Source organism: Rana temporaria, chromosome 12 (assembly GCF_905171775.1).
Source record: "Rana temporaria chromosome 12, aRanTem1.1, whole genome shotgun sequence".
Lineage (NCBI taxonomy): Eukaryota > Metazoa > Chordata > Amphibia > Anura > Ranidae > Rana > Rana temporaria.
Window position 1 is genome coordinate 32,499,425 of NC_053500.1, and position 13,472 is coordinate 32,512,896.

Genomic DNA, 13,472 nt, shown 5'->3' on the forward strand with positions numbered 1-13,472 from the left:
GATCGCAGTATAAATGTGAATGGTGCCAAAAGTGTCCGATGTGTCCGCCATAATGTCGCAGTCCCAATAAAAATCGCAGATCGCCGCCATTACTAGTAAAAAAAAAAAATTCTGTCCCCTATTTTGTAGGCGCTATAACTTTTGCGCAAACCAGTCGCTTGTTGCGATTTTTTTTTTTAACCAAAAATATGTAGAAGAATACGTATCGGCCTAGGCTGAGAAAAAAAAATTAAAAATTCGGCTATTTAAATATTGATTTTTTTTTTAAATTGTCGCTCTTTTTTTGTTTATAGCGCAAAAAATACCACCAAAAGAAAGCTTTACTTGTGGAAAAAAAAGGACGCCAATTTTGTTTGGGAGCCACGTCGCACGACCGCGCAATTGTCAGTTAAAGCGACGCAGTGCCGGAAGCTGAAATTTCACCTGGGCAGGAGGGGGTATATGTGCCCAGTAAGCAAGTGGTTAAAGTGATAGCACAGCTAGACTTAGACTTAGATACGCTTTTTGTTTTTTTTTTGTTTTTTTGGGCCATCTCTGACTCATTAGGGAGATTTTTCCACTACTTCCTTATTTTATTGTAAAGGTGAACAGCCCATTTTAAAGCGACATGTCACCACTCCCATAAGATCTGGAGCTGAAAAGCAATATAACCTGTGGCCGTCATGCATATATGTGCCAGTACAGCAGTATGCCTGAACGTCTTGCTGCCGGTCTGTGCTGAGAGAGCGCTCACTTGTCATCAGCAGTTCTCTGCATTTACAATCAGGAGCCAGTAAGAGGAGTTACCAATGACCATGGCCGCATGATCCAGTGCTACCACTAGGCAAACTAGGCAGCCGACTAGGGTGCCCTGCTGCATAGGGGGCGCCCGGCCACTGGTGTTCCTACTTTCTTCTCTCTGAAGTAAGTTAGGGCTCTTTCACACGGGCGGCCCGTTCAGGTCCGCCTGCCAGTTTTTTAGGCGGACCTGAACGGGCGCTCCGTGCTCCTCTATGGATCGGGTCATAAGTCTCAGCAACAGCCGGCAGACGTCACGCCGTTCGCACATAGTGTCTGAGGCGCAGCGGAGGACTGTGTCTGTGTCCCGACTCACGAATGAATGGAAGCAAGCAAGCAAACATTCATTGATGGGTGCTGGTGAGGCTGCATTTGATGGGGGCTGGTGGGCTTGCATTTGATGGGTGCTGGAGAGGCTGCATTTGATGGGGGCTGGTGGGCTTGCATTTGATGGGTGCTGGAGAGGCTGCATTTGATGGGGGCTGGTGGGCTTGCATTTGATGGGCGCTGGAGAGGCTGCATTTGATGGGGGCTGGTGGGCTTGCATTTGATGGGTGCTGGAGAGGCTGCATTTGATGGGGGCTGGTGGGCTTGCATTTGATGGGCGCTGGAGAGGCTGCATTTGATGGGCGCTGGAGAGGCTGCATTTGATGGGCGCTGGAGAGGCTCCATTTGATGGGCGCTGGAGAGGCTCCATTTGATGGGCGCTGGAGAGGCTCCATTTGATGGGTCCTGGTGAGGCTGCATTTGATGGGGGCTGGTGGGCTTGCATTTGATGGGTCCTGGTGAGGCTGCATTTGATGGGGGCTGGTGGGCTTGCATTTGATGGGCGCTGGAGAGGCTGCATTTGATGGGCGCTGGAGAGGCTGCATTTGATGGGCGCTGGAGAGGCTGCATTTGATGGGCGCTGGAGAGGCTGCATTTGATGGGCGCTGGAGAGGCTCCATTTGATGGGCGCTGGAGAGGCTGCATTTGATGGGCGCTGGAGAGGCTCCATTTGATGGGCGCTGGAGAGGCTCCATTTGATGGGCCCTGGTGAGGCTGCATTTGATGGGTCCTGGTGAGGCTGCATTTGATGGGCGCTGGAGAGGCTGCATTTGATGGGCGCTGGTGGGCTTGCATTTGATGGGCGCTTTATCAAAAAGGTGGGGTATACATGGGCAGGGCAAAGGGGGTGGGGTTCGGTGTGGAACCAAGGAGGGGGGGTGGCAAAATTAGGTTTTGCATAGGGTGTAAAAAATCCTTGCACCAGCCCTGAGTGTAACCAACTCATTACAGGGCCAGAAGGAGCCAGCAGGAAGGGGTTAAAAGCCTCATCGATTTAAAAAAATTATAAGCCACTGACCCCAAAAAAAGCAGATGAAGAAAAAAATAAAAATAAAAATCCATATGGTAGGCAACCTGGGGCCCTCCAGCTGTTGTGGAACTACATTTCCCATGAGGCCTTGCAAGGCTGGTGTTTCATTAGATAGGGAGACCTGTCAGAAAGTGACATTTCTTCGCCGCCATCTTGCTACACCCCGCACTAGTGAAATTCAATACTTAGTTACAACTCCATCTTACTGTTTAGATGTTGAATTTGAAAAGCTGCGGCAAGCCTGCTGATCTCCCAGGTTCGTCAACCTGACAGAAGTTCGCTGCTTTTAAAATTCAACATGTAAACATTCACACGGAGTTGTAAGTACTGAATTTCACTATATAAACTCAGTTTACTGTTAAAAAAAAAAAAAAAACGTGTAAATTGCAAAACTCTGGCGGGTGTAACAAGATGTCCGCTTACCCCCTTCTCAGTGTATCACTACTGTGGATGAGTGCGGGGTGTAGCAAGATGGCGGCGACGAAACGACACTTTCTGACAGGTTGCCGAATCTGATGAAACACTAGCAGTTACACTTACTCTTAGAGGCATGATGGGACTTGTAGTTCTGCAATAGCTGGAGGGCCCCAGGTTGCCTAGGCCAACACAGATGAAGCACCACAGTGAGAGGTGCAGGTGGTAGGGTGACCACATTTCCAAACTACAATTCAGGGACACACCCCCTTCCCAAAAATCAGCTTGTGCTACAACGAATCACAGCACAGTGATTGGACACAAGAGGCAGGATTTATGATTTCTCCAATCACAAGCAGGGGGGTGGGGATTGTGCTCCTCCAGGCATTCCCGGCCAGGACAAGTACTGTCATTGGGGTAGATTCAGGTACCTTTTGCGGCGGCGTATCTCCAGATACGCCGCCGTAATTTGAATTCCGCGCCCACGTAGCGTTACGTCGATTCACAAAGGCAGTTACGCTGAAAAAATAGGCTTCCTCCACCGACGTAACTTGATTGCGGCGGCGTAGAATTGTGTGCAATATAACTTTGGCCGCTAGGGGCGCTTCCGTTGTTGTCGGCGTAGAATATGCTCATTTCTTAGATACGCCGATTCACAAACGTACGTGCGCCCGGCGTTCGTTTTTTACGTTGTTTGCCTTAAGGCTTTTTCGGCGTAAGGCTGCTCCTGCTATTAGGAGGTGCAGCCAATGTTAAGTATGGACGTCGTTCCCGCGCCGCGATTTGAAAATTTTACATCTTTTGCGTAAGTCGTCTGTGAATGGCGCTGGACGCCATTTACGTTCACGTCGAAACCAATGACGTCCTTGCGACGTCATTTACCACAATGCATGTCGGGAAATTTTAGGGACGGCGCATGCGCAGTACGTTTGGCGCAGGAACGCGCCTAATTTAAATGATCCACGCCCCCTACCGGATCATTTGAATTATGCGCGCTTACGCCGGCCCCTTTTACGCTACGCCGCCGCAACTTACGGAGCAAGTGCTTCGTGAATACAGCACTTGCTCCTGTAAGTTACGGCGGCGTAGCGTAAATACGATACGCTGCGCCGCCGTATCAGTGCGCGCCCCTACCTGAATCTACCCCAGTGTGTAAAGCGGTGATGTGGCGGCCTTTTTTGGGGGCATCAGATTGGCCCAGGGGGGAAGGTGGCTGTGTCAGTTTCATTCCGGGACACTGTATTGTCCTAGAATGAAGGTGCCCGGGACAGACCTGCAAAATGCGGGACTGTCCCGGGCAATTCGGGACACGTGGTCACGCTAGCAGGTGGGCAACCCCCCCCTTACTGGCCTATCTTTTTGTTCACAGCAGTTTGCTGCGCTCTATCAAGTCGCAGAAGTGGCGATACGTCCTTATCGTCAGGACTGTTCCAGCTCAAAGTATTGCATTACCAGGGGCAGGGTTACAGTCAGGCAACTAGCATTTTCAGGCAGAGCGGTCCGCAAATGGCAGCCCATACGGGATTGCCTTCAGGGGGGGGGGGGGGGCTGTGTCCTTTTCACCTGTGTGCAGTCCCAGCAAAGATTGGGAACACCTGTTGTGTGAGTGGATGTAGGAAAATCTATGAATCCAAGTCATGGTGAGCCCACCCCCACAGCAGGTGGCGCTAATCACTGGGGTGTCAATGTGTAGTCCTGGTGGGAAAGTATCCAGATCCTAACAATGGCGCCGACTACTAAAAGGTGAGTGTTCTGCTTTTCCTGTTTGTACTGGCGCACAGATTATATCGAGTCTTCTGTTGCTGTAGGTTAGGAGTCTTGGGGGTGCAAATAGCTGACAAAATGTACTGAGTCAGTCCCAAACTCACAGGATTTTACACTATTGAAAAGTGTGAGATCATTTCTGTGCTAGGTTCCTTTTTTTTGGGTGCATGTTTTTTATTATTTTTATTAATAATAATAATAATAATAATAATAATATTATTAATATTATGTGTGTGTTTATTATTATTATTATTATTATTATTAGAAAATATATATTATTATTATTAGAAAATATATATTATTATTATGTATTTCTGTAGTTAGGTGTTCCTGATCACCCATAAAAAAAAAAAAATAATTAGACAACAGTAAAGTTAGCCCAATTTTAAAATTTTTATTTTTTGACAGTAAAATGTTTTATTTGTTTTATATATATATATATATATATATATATATATTGTGAAAGATATTGTTACGCTGAGTAAATTGATACCCAACATGTCACGCTTCAAAATTGTGCCTGCTCATGGAATGCCGACAAACGTAAAAATCTCCATAGGCGATGTTTAAAAATATCTGCAGGTTACGGCCCGGATCCACAAAGAACTTCCGCCGGCGTATCTATTGATACGCCGCGTAAGTTCTACGATGCCCCGTCGTATCTTTGTTTTGTATCCACAAAACAAGATACGCCTGAATGTGGGCTCGATCCGACTGACGTACGTCTTAGTACGCCGTCGGATCTTAGGTGCATATTTACGCTGGCCGCTAGGTGGCGCTTCCGTTGATTTCCGCGTAGAGTATGCAAATAAGCTAGATACGACGATTCTCAAATGTACGTCCGCCTGGCGCATTTATTTACGTCAGGTTTTTTTCGGCGTAACGTTACCCCTGCCTCATGAGGCGTACGCAATGTTAAGTATGGACGTTGGGACAGCGTCGAATTTTCCGTCGTTTGCGTAAAACGTTCGCAAATAGGGATTTGCGTAAATTACGTTCACGTCGAAAGCATTGACTATTTGCGACGTGATTTCGAGCATGCGCACTGGGACACCCCCACGGACGGCGCATGCGCCGTTCAAAAAAAAACGTCATTTACGTGGGGTCAAGAAGCATTAACATAAAACACGCCCACATCTTAGTCATTTGAATTCCGCTCCTTTACGCCGACACATTTACACTACGCCACCGTAACTTACGGCGTAAATTCTTTCTGGATACAGAAACTACTCTGTAAGTTACGGCGGCTTAGTGTATCTGAGATACGCTACGCCTGCCTAAAGATAGGCAGATCTTTGTGGATCTGGCCCTACATGTTTAAAGTGACAGAGGAGGTCTAGTGCTAGAATTATTGCTCTCGCTCTAACGATCGTGGTGATCCCTCATATGTGTGGTTTGAACACTTTTTTTGTATATATGCGGGTGCGACTTCTATATGCGTTTGCTTCTGCGCCCGAGCTCGGCGGGACGGGGCGCTTTTAAAAAGAAAAAAAAATCGTATTTATTTCCCCCCCCCTTTTTTTTTTTTTTTAACACTGTCCCTTTTAAAAAAATAAATAAATGTTTGGGTCACTTTTATTCCTATACAAGAAATGTAAACATCCCTTGTAATAGGAAAAAAAAAAACATGACAGGACCTCTTAAATATGAGATCTGGGGTCAAAAAGATGTAAAAAAAAAAACAACAAAAAAAGTAAAACAAAATAATAAAAAAATAAAAAAAACTTTAACGTCACTTCCGCCATTTAATGTTATGGAGCCGGACGGGGGCCAACTTTCCCTCACTCGGCTCCACGCCTGTCAGGTGGAAGGACGCGATCGTCTTCGCTGGTACCGACGGCTCCGGTAAGCGGCGGATATGACCGGAACACAGCGGGAGCGGAGGCCTCTCTCCCTGCCCCGATTAAAATTGATCTTGCGGCGAATCCGCAGTGGAGACCACCTTTACCTGAAAGGCAGCCGCTCACCGTTGTTGATAGTACCGGGATTTTGGCAGCTATCTGCTGCCAGAACAACGGTATTTAGCATCAAAGTACCGACGTACAATGACGGGGCGTTTTTCATGCGGTACAGCGCTAAAAATAGCGCTGCTATACCGCATGAAAAATCATGCCCTGTAGTGTTCAATGTGAAAGCCCGAAGGCTTTCACATTGAAGCGGTGCGCTAGCAGAAGCGCACCAAAAGTCCTGCTAGCCGCATCTTTACCGCGGTATAGGAGCGGTGTGTTCACCGCTCCTATACCGCGCCTTCCCATTGAAATCAATGGGAAAGCGCGGTAATACCGCGGTATTAACCCTTTTTCGGCCTCTAGCGGGGGTTAAAACCTCACCGCTAGCGCCCGAATATCACGGTAAATACGACGGTATAGCCGCGCTACAAATAGCGTGGCTATACCGTCACCGCGGCTGCACGCCTCAGTGTGAAAGCAGCCTAAGTGGTTAAGTTCATTATTATTGTAATTCGGAAATGTGTCTACATCCGAATAACGAAAAATTGGTCCGAATTTCAGCCGCACATGTCAAGTCAACAATCAAAAAAATGAAAATGGCGCATTCGATTATGCCATCGTAAAGTTTTTCTAAAAAAAAAATCCAGCATGTTGGATCAGGCACTTTGGATTGTGGCACAAAATTCACGTGTCGCAGCTGGCATATGATTGATGTGAAAACTGAACGACCTGGCGATCGACAAGAAGTTCCACTCTGATAGTCTGCCTGCGTTTTCTGTAAAGGCCGTTCTTGATAACGGCGGGAATTTCCTTCTTATCGGCGTCAATGGATTTCCATAGTGGGCCCGGCTAACAGTCAGCATAGGCGGTGAGATTGCACATAATGGTCTAACTGTCACATTCCCGTCGGTGACAGATTTGCATCCTTGTTTCCTATGGGTGTTTCCAGCAGTTATGTCCTCTGGCTGTTATTCATGAGCTTTGTACAAATTGCCCCCCCAGTTACCCCCCCCCCCCCCATCCAGGTCATCGCAGGTGTCTGGAGGGAAATCTCCTTTCTTCCAGCCCAGTAATAAAATGATGGGTGATATTCTTCTTATTTCTATAATAAATGACAAATAATTAAAAAAATATATATATATATATATATATATATATATATATATATATATATATATATATATAATTTTATTTTTATTAGTTGTTTACGTAGTATAGCGAATGCATTTTTGATAAATACAATAAGTCAGTATAATAATCTTAGATAATCCTTCAAATTTGTATCTTTAAATTCAGTTTCTGGATAGTAAAAAATTAATATATATTAAAATCATCAATTGTGTTTATTTTATTTATTTTTTTGACAAATAGAGCTTTATTTTGGTGGTATTTAATCACCACTGTTTGTTGTTGTGTTTTTGTTTTTTTTTTTGCAAAAATTTAAAAGGCCAAAAATTGAGAAAAAAATACAAATCGTTTTTTCTTGGTTTCTGTAAAAATTTTCAAAATGAGTAATTAAACTCCTTCACTGATTAGTCGGCTCTGATGGGCACTGATAAAGTGACACTAATGGGGCACCACTGATGGGCACTGATGAGGCAGCACCGATAGGCCCCACAAATGGGGACTGATGAGGCAGCACTGGTGGGCACTGATGGGTGCAACTGATGGGGCACCGATAGGCACCACTGATGGGGCACTGATGAGGCACCACTGATGGGGCACTGATGAGGCACCACTGATGGGGCACTGATGAGGCACCACTGATGGGGCACTGATAGGCACCACTGATGGGGCACTGATAGGCACCACTGATGGGGCACCACTGATGGGGCACTGATGAGGCACCACTGATGGGGCACTGATAGACACCACTGATGGGGCACTGATAGGCACCACTGATGGGGCACTGATAGGCACCACTGATGAGGCAGCACTGATGGGACACTGATGAGGCAGCACCGATAGGCCCCACAAATGGGGACTGATGGGCAGCACTGGTGGGCTCTGATGAGGCAGCACTGATGGGTGCAACTGATGGGGCACCACTGATGAGGCTGCAATGATGAGGCACCACTGATGGGGCACTGATGAGACAGCACCGATGGGCGGCACTGATGAGGCACCACTGATGGGCACACTTGTGGGCACTTTCGGAGCCGCACTGACTATCTCCTATTGCTGCCTGTCTATACTGGGGAGATCTCCCCCTGCTTCCTGTCAGGACAGGAAGTGATGATAAATCTCTTCCGGGGTCCCCCCTCCCTTTTCCTGCCAGCATGCTGTAGAAAAGGCCCAAAGCAGTGGTCTCTCTGCAGAGGTCCAACAACCCCCCCCCCCAAAAAAAAATACACACTCGCACCCTGTGCTGCGCTAGAGCCCTCCAATCAGCAGCCACCATGAGTTATGTTTCTGATTGTGGAGCTATAGGTCTGACTCTGGAAGTGGGAGGGGGTTGACAGACCTCTGCAGAGATACCACTGTTTCCACACTGAAAGTCCTTCTCTACTGCATGCAGGCTTTTTGTTTTGATGCTTTAGCAATGTATTTGGCAGTTTGACACTAAAAAAGGGAATTTACAGACCGGAGCAGCTAGGCATGACAACCAATCAGCTTCTAGCTTTCACCATCAAAGCCTAAAGTGTTACTAAACCCAAGAGATTCCCTATATCTGCTCTCCCACAGAACACGGAAACGCAATTATTTTACTACGGTAAATATAAACTGCTAAATACCTTTAACATCAGCAGTATAAAGCAGTCTTGTGCCATCTATCAGTGTCTGGTTAAAGCTTGTAGGAGGAGTTTTCTTTATTCTCTGACTGTCCTATAAGGCTGCTTGACCCCTGACTTTCTGTCTGGACAGTGCTGATTGGCCCTGTGCTGATCACATGCACCCTCCCAAAAAAAAAACTCTGTAGCCTCCAACACCAAACTTGGCATGTGCAGAGTGATTCCAAGGCTCTGTTCTATCAGCAGATGGATTGGGGACTGTGGAAGATCAGAGAAGACAGGTTCAGGGACTGTGTAAGAAGGGGAGGATCAGAGAAGACAGGATCAGGGACTGTGGAAGAAGGGGAGGATCAGGGAGTGGGGAGGATCAGAGAAGACAGGATCAGGGACTGTGGAAGAGGGGGAGGATCAGGGAAGACAGGATCAGGGACTGTGGAAGAAGGGGAGGATCAGAGAAGACAGGATCAGGGGGTGAGGAAGAAGGGGAGGATCAGGGGGTGGGGAAGAAGGGGAGGATCAGAGAAGACAGAATCATGGGCTGTGGAAAAAGGGGAGGATCAGAGAAGACAGGATCAGGGGGTGAGGAAGAAGGGGAGGATCAGGGGGTGGGGAAGAAGGGGAGGATCAGGGAAGACAGGATCAGGGAGTGGGGGAGAAGGGGAGGATCAGGGAAGACAGGATCAGGGAGTGGGGAAAAAGGGGAGGATCAGAGAAGACGGAATCATGGACTGTGGAAGAAGGGGAGGATCAGAGAAGACAGAATCAGGGACTGTGGAAGAAGGGGAGGATCAGGGAAGACAGGATCAGGGAGTGGGGAAGAAGGGGAGGATCAGAGAAGACAGGATCAGGGAGTGGGGAAAAAGGGGAGGATCAGAGAAGATAGAATCATGGGCTGTGGAAGAAGGGGAGGATCAGAGAAGACAGGATCAGGGACTGTGGAAGAAGGGGAGAATCAGACGAGACAGGATCAGGGAGTGTGTAAGAAGGGGAGGATGAGAGAAGACAGGATCAGGGACTGTGGAAGAAGGGGAGGATCAGGGAAGACAGGATCAGGGAGTGTGGAAGAAGGGAGAATCAGAGAAGACAGGATCATGGACTGTGGAAGAAGGGGAGGATCAGAGAAGACAGAATCAGGGAGTGTGGAAGAAGGGGAAGATCAGGGACTGAGGAAGAAGGGGGGATCAGAGAAGACAGGATCAGAGACTGTGGAAGAATGGGAGGATCAGAGAGGACTAGATCAGGGACTGAGGAAGAAGGGGGGGGGGTCAGAGAAGACAGGATCAGGGACCGTGGAAGAACGGGAGGATCAGAGAGGACTAGATCAGTGACTGAGGAAGAAGGGGAAGATCAGAGAGGACTGGAAGAAGGGGAGGATCAGGGAGGACTGGATCAGGGACTGAGGAAGAAAGGGAGGATCAGAGAGGACTGGATCAGGGACTGAAGAAGAAGGGGAGGATCAGAGAGGACTAGATCAGTGACTGAGGAAGAAGGGGAAGATCTGAGAGGACTGGAAGAAGGGGAGGATCAGGGAGGACTGGATCAGGGACTGAGGAAGAAAGGGAGGATCAGAGAGGACTGGATCAGGGACTGAAGAAGAAGGGGAGGATCAGAGAGGACTGGATCAGGGACTGTCAGGATCAAACGGCCCTTCATACACAATGCGGAGGATTAAACTCTTTAGGTTGCACAGTGAGTATAAGGGCACTTTCACCCTGAGGCGCTGGGGCAATGGTGGTAAAGCGTTGGTTAAGCGGCGCTATTCGGCCGCTAGCAGGGGTTAAAAGCTCCCTGCTAGCGGCCGAATAGTGCCGCTAAACCAGAGGGTTAAAAGCACCACGGACAGGAGCGATGTACACACCGCTACTAAAGCGCCTCAAAGATGCTGCCTGCAGGACTTTTTGTTAGCGTCCCGCCAGCGCAGCGCTCCAGTGTGAAGACCCTCGGGACAGGCGCTATGTTTAGTCCTATAGCGCCTCAGTGTGAAAGATTGTATCGCAGTGTTGAACATCCATGCGATCCGATTCCAGTGCGGACCAGAAAGGGGTCCTGCAGAATTTTGGCACAAATGCGATTTCAGCCATACAATCTGTATCGATGAATTCTCATCACGTGATATACGCAGCAATGCAATTGGCGATGTCGGGTATGGCTGGCACAAGTGTGACCCCAGCCTCAGAGTCCTATTTTGTGTTCTGAGGGATATTATTACACTCGGATACATTCACTATAAGAACGTAATGTTTCGTTCCGGTGACGTCGGTTGGCCATGTGCGGCCTACACACACACACTTCCTCCTGAGCTGGGCGCTCAGTCATTTCCGCTTTAAGGCGGCACTTCTTTCGGCCTGTGTTTACAAGCGCGGAGTGATCCACGAATTCACAATACGCGAAGCTGTGTATATGTATCCCTCCGCCCGCCACCGCTAGGAGGGTCAGGCGCGTTTTTTTCAGCCTTCCTAATAGCAGGGACGGTGTTTTTCTCTACGGGGGAAGAACGTTGGGGGAAACGAACCGCCGCCAACTGTAACGCGCGGACGAATATGCAGAGATTAATGGGAACTACTTTGTGTGTCTCTGCTTGGGTCGGTCCTATGAAGGGGTGTATGATACACGCCACACGCCTGAACATGAACCGCTCTTGTTATTTATACTTCCACAACACCGTAGCATGCCCGAACTAGTCCGCTTTATGATAGCATACAGCCCGTTCACGAAAACGACCGTAAAATTACAAATATTACGTTACACCCCCTAGGGCGTGTGAGTGGTATAGCCCACTCCCTCCCATTGGTGGTCAGGTCGTAAACGGACGTGCGCTCCAACCAATAGCGTCTCCGCTTTAGCTTAGCAACAGCTTGTTTCTCCTCCACCCAATGGGAAGCCGGGGGAGGCCGCTCTGAAGCGGCAGGCGTCCATTGGCCGCAGCGCCGGTGACGTTTCAGGGTTTGTGGGAGTGGTAGTCCAAACCTGCGCTGATTGCCTTGTTGGGAGTAAGGTGGGCGGACTACAACTCCCAGTGGCCCCCTGCGCGGGGCAGAGGGCGCATGCGCCGGTGGAAGGGGGCCGGGTTCGCTATAAAAAGCGGCGTCCCAGGCTGGGCAGAAGCAGTTGGAGGTTGGTTGGCGAGTGTGTAAGTTTGAGGAGCCGCGGAGAGAGCTTGGTGGGGGGAGGCGGAGAAAGAAGAAGAAGGAGGCGGGGGCTTTGGCTGTTTGTGTGTGTGTGTGTGTGTGCAGCGGCAGGAAGCCGCCAGCTGGGGGCAGTGCTGAAGCAGCTGTGGAGAGAGAGGGGAGAGCTCGCTACCTCAGAGTCCACACTGCAAGCCAAGTGACATCTCCCCACACACACACCCCCCCTCCCATCCACCCCTGTGACTTTAAAGTGGTCTGTTCCGGGTGCACCTGCAAGGCTTGAGAGAGACTTTTCCATTTCCAAGAAAGAGGGGGGCGCACTGCCATGGCAGAAGTGGGAGTCCAGGAGCCAAGCTTGCCCTGCCAAAGTTTGGCAGGTGGGGAAACCCTGCTGGGCAGCCAAGAAGGGAGTGGGTGGCCCCCGGAGGAGGAGAGAGGGGAGTGCCCGAGGAGGAGTACCCACCCCTCCTCCCCATCCTTCCTCGAGCCAGAGGAGGACGACTACAGCCGGGTGGGCGACAGCCATGAGCCGGAGGGGCCCTGGAGGGAGCTGGGCAGAAAGCGGCACCGCCGGCTACCCTCCAAGAAGAAGAGGTCCTGGAAGCCGTATAACAAGCTGACCTGGGAGGAGAAGAAGCGACTGGAGGAGAGGGAGTCGCAGCGGGCGTCCAAGATGCGGGCCGAGATGTTCGCCAAGGGCCAACCGGTGGCCCCTTACAACACCACCCAGTTCCTGATGGAGGACCACGGCTTGGAGGAGCCCGACCTGTGCCCGCCGCCAAAACGGGCCCCCGCCGCCCTGCCACCCGTCCACCTCGACAGCACGGAGGACGACGAGGAGGAGGACGGCACGGGCAGCGACGGTATGGCCAGCGACGACGGCACCAAGTTCCTGCAGAAGGACTTTTCCGAGACCTACGAGAAGTACCACGTGGAGAGCCTGCAGGACATGAGCAAGCAGGAGCTGATCCGTGAGTACATGGAGCTGGAGAAGTGCATGAGCCGCATGGAGGAGGAGAACAACCGCCTGAGGTCACAGCAGGCCGACCCCCCCAGGCTCCATGAACTGGAGATGGAGCTGGAGAAGCTCAAAGAGGAGAACCGGCGGCTGCGGAGGGAGCAGGTGGTGGCTGACCCTATGGGGCACTGATCCAACCCCCCCCCCCCCCCCCCCCCCCCGGACTGCTACAGCATTTCAACAAGTATCAATTTTCTTTTCATGAATTCTCCTGTGATTGTCACTTCAGAGCCATAACCTGCCCCCTCCCATAGCGGGACACCTAGACGGCGGCGCACAGACCCATCCGCCGTCTTCACACTGACTTCTGGTGACTCTGCAGATCGCACAAAG

General features: G+C 49.9%; 1 protein-coding gene across 1 annotated transcript; it reads left to right on the forward strand.

Moving 5' to 3' along the window:
- The first annotated feature begins 12,058 nt into the window (after positions 1–12,058).
- LOC120919505 (protein HEXIM1-like) lies at positions 12,059–13,271 on the forward strand. The gene has a single exon (XM_040331703.1). It carries the CDS (start codon positions 12,447–12,449, stop codon positions 13,269–13,271), a length of 825 nt encoding a protein of 274 aa, XP_040187637.1. The 5' UTR covers positions 12,059–12,446.
- Positions 13,272–13,472: the final 201 nt, after the last annotated feature.

Coding starts and splice junctions, on each gene's coding strand:
- LOC120919505 (XM_040331703.1), top strand. CDS start 12,447: ATGGCAGAAGTGGGAGTCCAGGAGCCAAGCTTGCCCTGCCAAAGTTTG.